The sequence below is a fragment of the Prunus persica genome, chromosome G8 (genome assembly GCF_000346465.2).
Source record: "Prunus persica cultivar Lovell chromosome G8, Prunus_persica_NCBIv2, whole genome shotgun sequence".
Lineage (NCBI taxonomy): Eukaryota > Viridiplantae > Streptophyta > Magnoliopsida > Rosales > Rosaceae > Prunus > Prunus persica.
In genome coordinates, this window is record NC_034016.1 from 18,117,771 (window position 1) to 18,130,241 (window position 12,471).

The window sequence follows — 12,471 nt, forward strand, 5'->3', positions numbered from 1 at the left end:
AATTGAACAAGTACAAAGCCACAAAAGTACTGAAATCGGTACAATATCTCTAGTGATCAAACATATTGATTTGATCTGGAGAAAATTACATCTAAACCAACAAATACTCAAACCCCTGATTCAGCAATGTCTGTACTCAGACTAATAATATAGATCCATTGTGTAACGATAGAAACGGCAAATTCATATCGCAGTTGAAAATTAAAATTCAAAATATAGCAAACTCCTAAAGAGTTATTGAGAATTAAAATAAAATAAAACAAACTCCTAAAAGAGTAATAATAGACTAAAACAAATAAAGAAACATGATCACTGCTCCATATCCTTTCCAGCAACCAAAAAGACCCATAACGTCATACCGACTAAATCCTTAGTGTCGCACTAGTTAAACCCCAGCCCACACAAAATGACAACTTCCATAATTGTAACTCCAAACTCTAAACTAGAGCCAAAATCATGTGTATATGGACTAAAAGCGACGACTAAATCATGGCGACAATGGTGTTTCGCGGTGACTGCTTCAACATCAACAACAGTACAAACCAGCATAGCAACCGATGCTACCCCACTGACGTGGGTTCCGCCATCTTTGCCTGCAAATAGAAACAGAAAAACTAAAAACAGAACAAGCAAAAAGTCTCATCACAAACCAAAACTCCAATCCCTACGAGGAAATGGACAAGGAAAAGGAAGGGGGTTGAGAGGGAAGAGAGAGGAAGAAGAGGTGAGGGAATAGCATATGCGAATACAATTATAGCTATTAGATTAACAAATTCATCATTTTATTTTAGAATGTGAATTTTTCAAAATTCATTAGATTGTGTCCGTGTTGAATGCCAATTACCGGCTATATACATATGCGGTATGCAAAAAATTTGTAATGACTATTGTTCCCAATCTGTTGGAATGTGTTGGTCTAAAAACTCCAAAAAGTCCAACTAATTCGTTCACGAGCAACTTATGGGTCACGCAATAAAGGGCAAGGGTTTGATTAGTTGTGAGAGTTTAATTAAAGCAAAGCCATATAGTTGGAACCGTAAACGTGGACGTATAGCTAGCAAGAGAAATCGTCCATGGCATCGAACTTTTTTGTTCAAATCTCCACCGCCACGTAACACCAAGAACCTCCTTTATTCTCCAACGCCCTAGCTTGTAGCAACTACCAAGTAAGCTGCGCCTCTCTCTCTCTCTCTCTCTCTCTCTCTCTCTATTTGCCTTTGCTCTGTCTCCGTTGGCAGAGCCGCTATTTGACATTTGGCTCCAACCGAAGACTCTATGAAATGGGTTTTGGTCCACTTGGCCCTGGAGCTTGTAGGAATGTGATTATTTGAGATTGGAAGTGAGAATTTGGGAACAAGGAAAGATCATGAGAAAGGTTGAAGGGAGGCTGTGTGAGGAATTTTCACCTGCATATTATGGGCTCTGCACTGTTGGAGGAATGCTCAGTGCTGGCACAACCCATCTTGCAATCACGCCTCTTGATGTCTTGAAAGTTAATATGCAGGTTCGTTTTCTTGGTTAAGTTTCGTTGATCTTTTCTGGGTTTTTTTTGTTAACCAAGATATTTGCTTGTTTTACTGTTCACCATGTCTCTCGGGTGCTTGGGTAGTGGTATCTGTGTTCAAGATGAGAACTTTGCCATTGATGACAAGGGTTTGGAGGGTTTTGTTACTTTGTCTGACATTGCTTACTATTTGTTTGTGGAAGTGGAAGAATTTTTAGCAATGAAAGGATCTTCAGCTGATCGAGTATTGTTCTGGGTTTAGGGTTTATGTCCTTATAACTGTTGTCCTGTTCGTCATGGTTGTCATTCATTTCCCTGATTCCTTCTTTTTGTTATTGTGTTGGATGTCTTTTTTTCCAATACATACTCTGTTGGATGTTTGCACGAAAGGTTCATGCTTAATTTACTTTGCACAAGAGTTTGATATTATTATTTTTTTCCCACTACTCCAGTCTTATATTTGTCAAGTAAAGCTGAATGCCACCGGATGTCTGACCAATTTTTATTAATAATACATTAGCCGCTGTGGTTGTTTTATTCTTTCTTTATTTATTGTGGGTCTTGGGGGTAGTTTGTGATGAATTGGTACTAAATGCAAGGATTGGCATGACAAATTAGGTAACTATTTGCAGTAGTAGGACACTAAGTTTAAAGTTTTGTTTTAGCGTGTCAAAACCCTGTCCCTGCCTTTATAGATAAAGTGGTCATGTATCTAAAGAATAGAAGTTGCCAGAAAGGGAATGAGGGTGCGGGGAATAGAAGTTGTCATGTCCTCGACTGCCAAAAAGAATAGAAGTGGTTATGCATCACATGGCATGAATCACAGATCAATAGAACTAACTATCAGATACAAATTTCTGTTCTCTTTCCAGTGATAAAATTTCATGTAGTTGCTTTGATTTCCTTGTATTCGTTTCAACTGCCATTTCTGCTACTGCATATTCATGTTTCAAGGGATTTGTCTCCCATATTTTTATCTCTTATATAAATTAGTTTCTCTTTTGACAGTCGAGGACATAATTCTTCTTAAGAATGCTCTAATAATGTAACTTGTACACTTTAGGTAAATCCAATCAAATATAACAAGATGGCTTCAGGGTTTTCTATTCTTTGGAAAGAACAAGGCCCTTCTTCTCTTTGGAGAGGTTGGTCTGGGAAACTTTTCGGATATGGTGTTCAAGGGGGCTGCAGATTTGGTCTCTACGAATACTTTAAGAAGCTTTACTCTGATGTATTGAAAGATCATAACAGGAGTACCATATTCTTTCTCAGCAGTGCATCTGCTCAAGTATTTGCTGATGTGGCTCTCTGTCCTTTTGAAGCCGTCAAAGTCCGAGTTCAAACACAGCCTTACTTTGCAAAGGGCTTGGTTGATGGGTTTCCAAAACTATATGCAACCGAAGGGCTAGCTGGGTAAGTTACCCAAAAAATTTGATCATTCTTCTCCTTTTAATTTCTCAATCCTTATCAGCTTATCTACACTGCAGCTTTTACAAAGGACTTTTCCCACTTTGGGGTCGAAATCTTCCATGTAATATCTCTATCTCTGCATTTTTAAAATTTTCATTTGCTTGCTTGGTAGGATCTATGGCTATGAATTAAAAAATATATTGGGTGGTTTGTCACATTAGAATTTCAAGGGTGTGGTATGCTGTCCTGTTTTTCCAGCATAGTGAACAGATAATGCAGTTTTGAGGTTCATGTCATCTCCCACTTCAATAATGGATTAGTTTCACTGTAAAATCCAATGGTGATATCTGTCAAATAGTAGTTTAAATCAGGGTGGTTTTTGGATATATCAACATTGCTAGAGCTGCATTGTTGCTAGCATGTAGTACCGTGGTTATTTCCTCATAGAATCGTTCACTTCTTTTGTATCTTCTATTGCTTGTTGATTATCCTGTGAGATTTTGCATACAAAACCTTGCATTTTTTTTTTTCCAATTCCACCAAATAATCGTACTTAGTAATATAGGAATGTGAGCAAAAGGCTACTTGATATCACACATTGCTATTTGATTAGTTATGTTTTTCCCCTCACTCAAAACCCCAAGGTGATCATTTGCCCTTGACCAAACCTTCCTACTCTATTTGTACTCATTTTGGTTAAGTGCTATGATCGGAAATGTGAAATCAGGAATAGTCCTGCATCTGTTCAGAACAGGAAAACATAAGGTTTTTGGCAGTTACCTTTGAGAATGAAAAATTATAGCCTGTGGTTGCGTAGAGTAGCATAATGTGTATGGTCATGATCAGGGTGCTACTGGTGTCGTGCCCGATCCAAGGATCAGCTACATGCTTTCTGGCATTTATCATGAGAAAGTTGCTATCTGTTCTCAGCTATCGTCATCAAGCACTCAGTAGAGACTGAAGATTAGTACGTGCTGTGAAATTGATACAAATATTTATTAACTTTTCTGATGTGAATACTGTTCTTCACAGTCTCGATGATAATGTTCACGACGTTTGAGCACTCAGTGGATCTGATTTATCACAAAGTTATGCAAAGAAGAAAAGAAGATTGCTCAAGACCCCAACAGCTTGGTGTGACATGTTTAGCGGCCTATGCAGCAGGAGCTGTTGGTACTGTTATTTCTAACCCTGCAGACAACATTGTTTCCTCTCTATACAACAAAAAGGCTGACAATGTGATGCAGGTAACCCTTTGAACTAAGATTTTCTTTGGTTTATTTCTAGTAATTGAAGGAAAAAGCATCAATTGCATTGGCTTTATATCTTATCTCCAGGCTGTGAAGAACATCGGGCTCGTTAATCTATTTACTAGAAGTCTTCCTGTTCGAATTACACTTGTCGGACCTGTTGTTACCTTGCAGTGGTTTTTCTATGACACCATTAAAGTTCTATGTGGATTGTAAGTGCATTTCACTTGATACAGACACAACAACATATTTCCTTTCCTCCTTTCATCTAATTGTAAATTCCATTTGAAAAAAATTTCAGGCCTTCCAGTGGAGGGCTTACCAGGCGTCTTGAAGAAGCTAACCTATCAGCTTAAGATCATTAGATTAGATAAAGAACAATTCAATAGGATCACTGTCTTTGAGGATGAGATAGTCACTCCTTTGGGCCAGCAATTACTACAACTTTGATCCTTTGTCATGTCACAGTTCGTTCGCGGTATAGGTGGCATTTTGAGTTGAGAGTTTTGTCGTATCCGGGTTTATTATATCCATAATATTTGAAGGTCATGCAGTCTAGCTTCATGATACTCTATGATTTTGGGTACATTAGATAAGATGTAAATAGCTTCTGCATGCTTAATGCTTTATGTTAAAGTGCAGCAGCAGCAGCAGTTATAAAATGTGATCCTGCTTTGAAAGACATCTTGTATACTTGAAAAGAAGTGTAATTTGTGGCAATAGGTTTCGTGGAACCTATAAAAAGCTAAATTGCCAATTACACTTCGTGGGACCTTTCTTGGGTGCAAGGCAAGTGCTATGTGGTCGTGAGTCTTTTGGCTAAAAAGTCTACCTACGATATTTGAGGGCCAAAAGTGATGCTTTTGGTAAAAATTAAAAATTAAAAAGAAAAGTATGCCTTTGCTTTCTTTTTTTTTTTTTTTTTTTTTTTTTTGGGATTTATATTAGAGGAAAGAAACTCCATTGGAGTTCCATCTTCCTAGGTGCCATGAGGGAGTGGGAATCCACCAAAGTGTGCATTTGCTTTGCTTTAAGCTTTCCACAGTTTCGATAAATAAATAAAAAAGCTTTCCACAGTAAATTGAGATTGTGGATTCTGACGTATGTGAACTTTAGAAAAACCAATGTTTATGCTGAAGTGAAGATGCAAACAATCATTTATGTCAGTGTTAGCAACTTAGCATCAGTCCTGCACAAGCAATTTATGATATGAATATAGGTGAGTGATTTTGGATAGACCAATACTTATTTTTATGAAAATTTATTTTAAGTGATTTTCCTTTCATAATCGTTTAAAATTACATAACATAATTATATAAAAATTATGTGAGAGGTATTATTTCTTATAAATAATTATGGCTCTTCCAAACGAGCCATATATTAACGATATGTAATTACACACTCTAATGGGAAACTAATACTCGATCGTTGAAGACTGATGTTAGCATAATCCTAATAGGATTTTGGCTCCTCAACATAGGTTAGATAGAATGTCAAAGTCAGACACACGAGGCAGCTAAGTCAAAGAGTCATATGGCTGCTAGGCTTAATATATGTAAGTGTGCAAAGCGATTTTCCCTTTTCATCCTTTCTGGTTGTAGTGAGTTGACTATAAATTGGTTGTGCAAATTTAGAGTGAGCCTCTAACGAATAGAATTGGTCAAGCACATCTGGCACTTATCCATTTGGCTGGATTATTGTGTGGACCACCACACCTAATTAACTGGTTTTGGACGACCTTTCATACATAATAGTTACTTTTTGTTTTTTTTTGTTTTTTGGAATGGTTGTTTTTACCTTCTTTTTTTTATAATTTTTTTTTAATTTTGGGTCAGAATTGACTGTTGCTGACCCATAAATGAATGGCAAGCATACCAACTTTTCTGTGGAGGAACCGTTAAAAGGGCAAATTTATGCCAAATCTATCCATATTTATCCATCAAAATGGAAGCTTTTTTAACCTCTTTTGCAGGGTTCCTAACAATAGTAATTAAGCTCTTATCTAACATCTAGAATAATAGTTCAATTCCCTTCCTCTCGTCATCAGGCTCTAAACCTCCTTTTAATCATAATATAAAGAAAAAAAATGATGTTTATTTGTACGTGAAAGAATAATGAATTGGTAGAATTTGGCCTTACACAACGCACAAAAGGAATGATGCCATCAGTTTATTTGAACATATAATGATTGCAAAATTGTCTGCACAAATATTCCTATATTACTGTTTTCTGTTATGAAACTAGGCTATAATCTACAAAAAGATTTGCATAGATCATTTTATTTACTTTTTCTTCCCCTCTTTCGTTGCCTTATTTCTTTTTTTCAATTGATACAAACGATATTGAAGAAAAGAAGAGTGATTTAACTTAAGATCTCGAATATAGGATAAATGCTCAATTGAGCTACAAAACCCTTTGCCTTTCGAATTTTAATTTTAATGCAACCGTTTGTATGGAATATGTGCGTCAATCTACTACTCACATAATGTTAAAAACTGGAAGACATGTGTTGCATGCAACTAGTGAATGCAAGTTTTGCCAATTTAACTTGTTTTGGAGAATCAAACAGCTTCTCTGACACAAAAAACTGTGTCTCTAAATTTAGCTGCCAGAAAAACCAGCTCGAACATTTTGACCAAACAACTTCTCTACACACCGACCGACATTCACCGCCACGTGTCATCCACGCACCAATCACACTCACATCGCACCACCCCATTCTCGGAACCAACCCGACCCAAAATCTCGGAATTCACCTTTTTCACCGCGGCTCTACCGGCAGGTCAACATGGTAACTTTTCCTCTTTATTTTTTACCTCCTCCCCCCAGTTCCAAGAATGCCGTGTGCTCCTTTTATTTTCATTGTTCAGACAAAAATAAATCACAAAAGATTAAAATAAATAAATGGAAAATTTTTGGATGACATGAAGGCCATTAAAAAAAGACGCGTTTTAAAATAGCTGGTATATGGTTTTTATTTAATTAATTGCAAAAATTAAAATAAAAGTGAAGAGAGGAGAGAGGGAGTGAGAGGGAGTGAGAGAGAGGGGAAGGTTAGAACTTGAGATGAGAATAGCTGGTCAGCACTGACCTCCGATGTTTCCCAGCAACACCATCCCAAAATAACAACAATCCAAAACAGCCCCTAATTAACAAAAATATAATTTTGGAAGAAACCCATTTTTTCAAAATCATTATAGCTGTAAAGATTATTCCAATCCCAAAGCCTTTTGTTGATTTTGAGATCAAAATCAAATCTTCATAAGCACCTTGTTTATATCCTTGTTCTTCTCCCACCTTGTGTTTAATTCGTTCACACTTCCGTCGTTTCAAGTTTTTCAACTGGTAAAGGCCCCATCTTTCTCTCTCTTTCTCTAAAAAATGTATTTGCTTTCTTGCTTTCTATCTGTCTTTCTGTGTGTGAATATCTGAATCTTGGTCTTTTTGGTTTTCTGGTTGCTGGGTTGTTTTCTTTCTGTTTAAAGATTTGATCTTTGTGGTTAATTGGTAAGCTCTTGTTGCAATAATCGTATGTATGATATGGATTTATATCATGGAAAAACTAGAGAAAAAGAAAAGGTTCTTTCTTGGGTTGCATGGAAAATTCAATTTCAATGCTTTGCTTGCTTTCTTTTTCATGGTTAATGGATTCATATATGTGGAGCCCATAGGTCTGATCTGCTTATTATGATGATGAACTTTTCTTGGATTTGTTAGCCATGCTTATTGCTTATTTTAACTTTGACTGAATGTGTTATGCACTATTTGCATGCTTCCAGAGCGAATTGATGAGAAACCAATTGGGTGTGGGAAAGTCTGTGAAAAAGTCTTGAGGGGATTTGTGATTGTTTCATGGGCAACACATGCCGTGGATCTTTCAGGGGGAAATATTTTCAGGGCTACAACCAGCCCGAAGACCAATCTGCTTCCATTTCCAAGCCCAACACCTCTTCTGACCATTCGACTTCTGACCACTCCCCATCCAGCTTGAAATCTCAGCACAACGTTCCCCAAGAATTCTCCAAAATCAGCCCCAAAACCAAAAACAACCATAACAATAGTAATCCACCCATCATTAGTCCCAGGAAAGACAACACCATGAGGAGATGCATTGATAACCAAAGCTATTATGTGTTGGGTCATAAGACTGCCAACATTCGTGATCTTTACACGTTGGGTCATAAGTTAGGACAGGGACAATTTGGGACTACTTATTTATGCACTGAGATTGCTACGGGCAATCACTATGCGTGCAAGTCTATCTCCAAGAGGAAGTTGATCTCAAAGGAGGATGTGGACGATGTGAGGAGGGAGATTCAGATAATGCACCATTTGGCTGGTCACAAGAATATTGTGACAATCAAGGGTGCCTACGAGGATGCACTTTACGTTCATATTGTGATGGAGCTTTGTGCTGGCGGTGAGTTGTTTGACCGCATCATCCAGAGGGGACATTACAGTGAGAGGAGGGCAGCTGAGTTGACAAGGATTATTGTTGGGGTTGTTGAAGCTTGCCATTCACTTGGTGTCATGCATAGAGATCTAAAGCCCGAGAACTTCTTGTTAGTTAACAAGGACGATGACTTCTCTCTCAAAGCCATTGATTTTGGACTCTCAGTTTTCTTCAAACCAGGTAAACAAGCAAAAATAAATGTGGTTTCCTTTTTAAATTTTTATTTTTGATGATCTGGAGCATAGTAAATAACTAGTGCACTTCAATAGTATAATTTTAATAGTAAAATGGAACATCTTATGTTAGGGGATTTGATTTTCTACACTTGTATTTAATTTATGGGTTATATCAAGTTCGTGTGCATTTGAGTAGTTAAACATATGTAGTGCGTATATAGTAATAAGTTCTCTTAACTTCTGTTCTGAATTTATTGGTACTGTTTCTAGATAATAATTGAAAAGCTGGAATGCATTGCAGTGTCACTGTTATAGTAATAAGTTCTCTTAACTTCTGTTCTGAATTTATTGGTACTGTTTCTAGATAATAATTGAAAAGCTGGAATGCATTGCAGTGTCACTGTTGTGTCTCTTTAACTCTTTCAACTGTCTTTCAGGTCAAGTTTTCACTGATGTGGTTGGAAGCCCATATTATGTTGCTCCGGAGGTACTCCTCAAGCATTATGGACCAGAAGCAGATGTGTGGACTGCAGGCGTTATTCTGTATATTTTGCTAAGTGGTGTGCCACCATTTTGGGCAGGTAATGGTGGTTTGGTATTTAGTGTGAAACAGAGGTTACTTCATGTTTTCTATTACTGAAAAGTTTTACTTGTTTGGTGTACAGAAACTCAGCAGGGGATATTTGATGCGGTCTTGAAGGGATATATTGACTTCGAGTCAGAGCCATGGCCCTTAATATCTGACAGCGCAAAAGACCTAATCCGGAAAATGCTCTGTTCTCGGCCTTCAGATCGCTTGACTGCTCATGAAGTGCTATGTACGTTTAAACCTTATTTTAGTGCAATAATGTGCATGGTTTAATGTGACCAGAATAGGAAGTTTATTTGTTGTTGGTTGTTCTCCTTTTCTTTTCGTTGGATGGATCATGTCATTATTACTACATGCACAATATTTGCTGCTAACGACATTATGCGAAAAATTTGCTGGATAAAACTTCAGTCCCTTTTAAGTTGAACTCAGTGCATTCAATGTCTAAAGAGAATCAGCTATGTTTTCTTGAGAAAAAATTTAGCTAAAAAGGAATAAACTTTAGTAGTCTGCCTACATTTAATCATTTAAAGTATATGATGTGGGAGATATTCCTTTCTTTTCGACTTACACCTATTGCTTAGCTTTCCTTGTTAGTGTGAGCTTTTTCAAATTTTAAGAAATGAAGATTTAGAAAGACCGTTGAAGTGTGTTATTCATCATAATTGCCCAGTGTAAATTGCACACTTTTGCTACTCTCAAGCTTTCAAGTGATGTATTTTCGTTTTCAGGTCACCCTTGGATTTGTGAAAATGGGGTTGCTCCTGATAGAGCACTAGATCCAGCTGTACTTTCTCGTCTCAAACAGTTTTCTGCTATGAACAAGTTAAAGAAGATGGCCTTACGGGTAAGTGCATGCAGGAGACTGAAACATATTGTTACGCATTTTGTGTCAGTTTTGGTATTTCTTAGATGCTTTACTCATGTAGTTTTTGGCTTTGTATTTGGAACGCGCATTTATAGTTCACGCATATGGTCCCTAAAATCTCAGGGCCCACTTTATAGTTCATGTTGACTTTTGGGTTGGCATGCCCCTTAACTGGGCTAGATGCTAGAACTTATTCTCAAGATTTCTAATGTATTATCAGGTAATAGCTGAAAGCCTTTCTGAGGAGGAGATTGCTGGGCTCAGAGAGATGTTCAAGGCAATGGATACTGATAATAGTGGTGCTATCACATTTGATGAACTCAAAGCTGGCTTGCGAAGATACGGCTCTACCATGAAGGATACAGAGATACGTGATCTTATGGATGCAGTAAGATGCTTGTTTCCAATCTTCTTGTTAATGTGCCAAATTCATTACCTTTGACTTTGTTTATGTTTCAAAAAACTAAGCTGTTCTACTTCTTTCCAGGCTGATGTTGACAACAGTGGGACTATTGATTATGGGGAATTCATAGCTGCTACAGTTCATCTTAACAAACTAGAACGTGAAGAACATTTGGTTGCAGCCTTTCGATACTTTGATAAGGATGGAAGTGGTTATATTACAGTTGATGAGCTCCAGCAAGCTTGTGCAGAACATCACATGACTGACGTTCTTCTTGAAGATATTATAAGAGAAGTTGATCAAGATAATGTAAGTCATTAAAATTTCACGAGGAAAGTGCATATTTCTGCTTTATCAAATTGTTGACCAGAGTGTTTGATTTCTATCAGAATATCTCCTATGGAAATGGTTTAATGGAGAATTATGTTTTGTACCATCTATTTTAAGATTTAGGCTTCTTGCTATAAATGTTACTCAAGCTTCAATTCTCGCATGCATGCAGGATGGAAGAATTGACTACGGTGAATTTGTCGCCATGATGCAAAAGGGCAATGTGAAAGGCAATATGCCGATTGGAAGACGGACTATGAGGAACAGTCTAAATTTGAGCATGAGAGATGCACCAGGAGCTCTTTAGCTTCCAACTAAGCACGTCAGCTTTATGTAAAGGTATCATTTTCTGCATTTTTGTTTTCTCATTTATCTGTTCCACTTCTAAGATATCAGAAGAATTTCAAAAGATTCTTCTCATGTTTCCAGATAACCGTTGTAAGGAATATTATTGGTCTTTTGGCCTATGTGGGAGACTTTTAGACTATTTGTAAGTAATCTTACTTGGTTTTGGCAGGTTGTACAGCAAAGTCAGAAGAGATTTGGTGGTAGAAGTTTGAGAAGCAAATTTTAATTCCTCAACTCCAGTAGATTTCATTAGGCCCCAGAAGATTTGAGTTGTGGAGATCCTGTTTTCATTTTTGTGTAGTGAAGCCTTTATGTTGCTGTATGACCACAGAACATGTTGTAAGCTTTGTTGACTCCAGAGTGGGAAGTGTTACAACTATTCAAAGATGCTAATTTCTTTTTGGGTGTTTTCTTTAAAAGATGTTTTGTTGGTGTCATATGATTTTGGTGAAGGCAAATAACTCCAGGCTCCATCCGCCACATGATAAAGCGAAGCAGAAAGGAAAAAAAGAAATTGCAGCCTTTTTCTTAATCAAAGAAATTACGGCCTTTTTTCTTTATCAAAGAAATTACAGCCTTCTAAACGCTGAAAAATAATTGTAATCTTTTTACTTTACTAACAATTCATTAACCCTAATTTTATGGTGCCCTCATCGGGCTTTTAAAGAAAATGCCAATACCCAACGGGGTCTAATTTAATTGAAAAAGGTCTTTACTTGCAGATCTGAGATCTCAGGTTCAAATTCTCACGGCATCGTAGTTGTGTGTGTGAGAAATTATTATTCCTGTAGTTTAGACTACGCTTGTACTAAAAATAAAAAAAGCCAATAAATGGTGGGTTTCTTTCTAGTTGTGTCATATTGTTGGAACTATGTTGTTGCTCCTATCACGTGCATATTTGTCTCATTTGTTGAAGGTGTTCCATGTCCATATAATGGCACTGACAAACCCAGATTGGATTCCTTTGGAGCTGTCTGTGGGAATTGTCTGTTCAACCAAACAAATTTGCTGTAATCTAGAGAACAATCCCTGCATTTTCGCAAATGTTCATCCTGTCGGTAATTTTTTTTCCTTCAAAAATCATCCTGTCGGTATTTACAAGCATTATTTACCTCATATTTGATCAAAACCATGTCAGAA

At 37.1% G+C, this 12,471-nt stretch overlaps 2 protein-coding genes across 2 annotated transcripts; both read left to right on the plus strand.

Moving 5' to 3' along the window:
• LOC18766858 (mitochondrial phosphate carrier protein 1, mitochondrial) lies at positions 992-4,938 on the plus strand. The gene is made up of 6 exons (XM_007200408.2): positions 992-1,504; positions 2,568-2,917; positions 2,992-3,035; positions 3,947-4,161; positions 4,252-4,376; positions 4,466-4,938. The coding sequence occupies exons 1-6, from the start codon at positions 1,367-1,369 to the stop codon at positions 4,518-4,520; spliced, it is 927 nt and encodes a 308-aa protein (XP_007200470.1). The 5' UTR covers positions 992-1,366; the 3' UTR covers positions 4,521-4,938.
• On the plus strand, positions 7,107-11,732 carry LOC18766695 (calcium-dependent protein kinase 26). The gene is made up of 9 exons (XM_007199592.2): positions 7,107-7,509; positions 7,944-8,797; positions 9,231-9,374; positions 9,459-9,611; positions 10,114-10,229; positions 10,471-10,638; positions 10,738-10,962; positions 11,156-11,322; positions 11,501-11,732. Exons 2-8 carry the CDS (start codon positions 8,017-8,019, stop codon positions 11,288-11,290), a joined length of 1,722 nt encoding a protein of 573 aa, XP_007199654.1. The 5' UTR covers positions 7,107-7,509; positions 7,944-8,016; the 3' UTR covers positions 11,291-11,322; positions 11,501-11,732.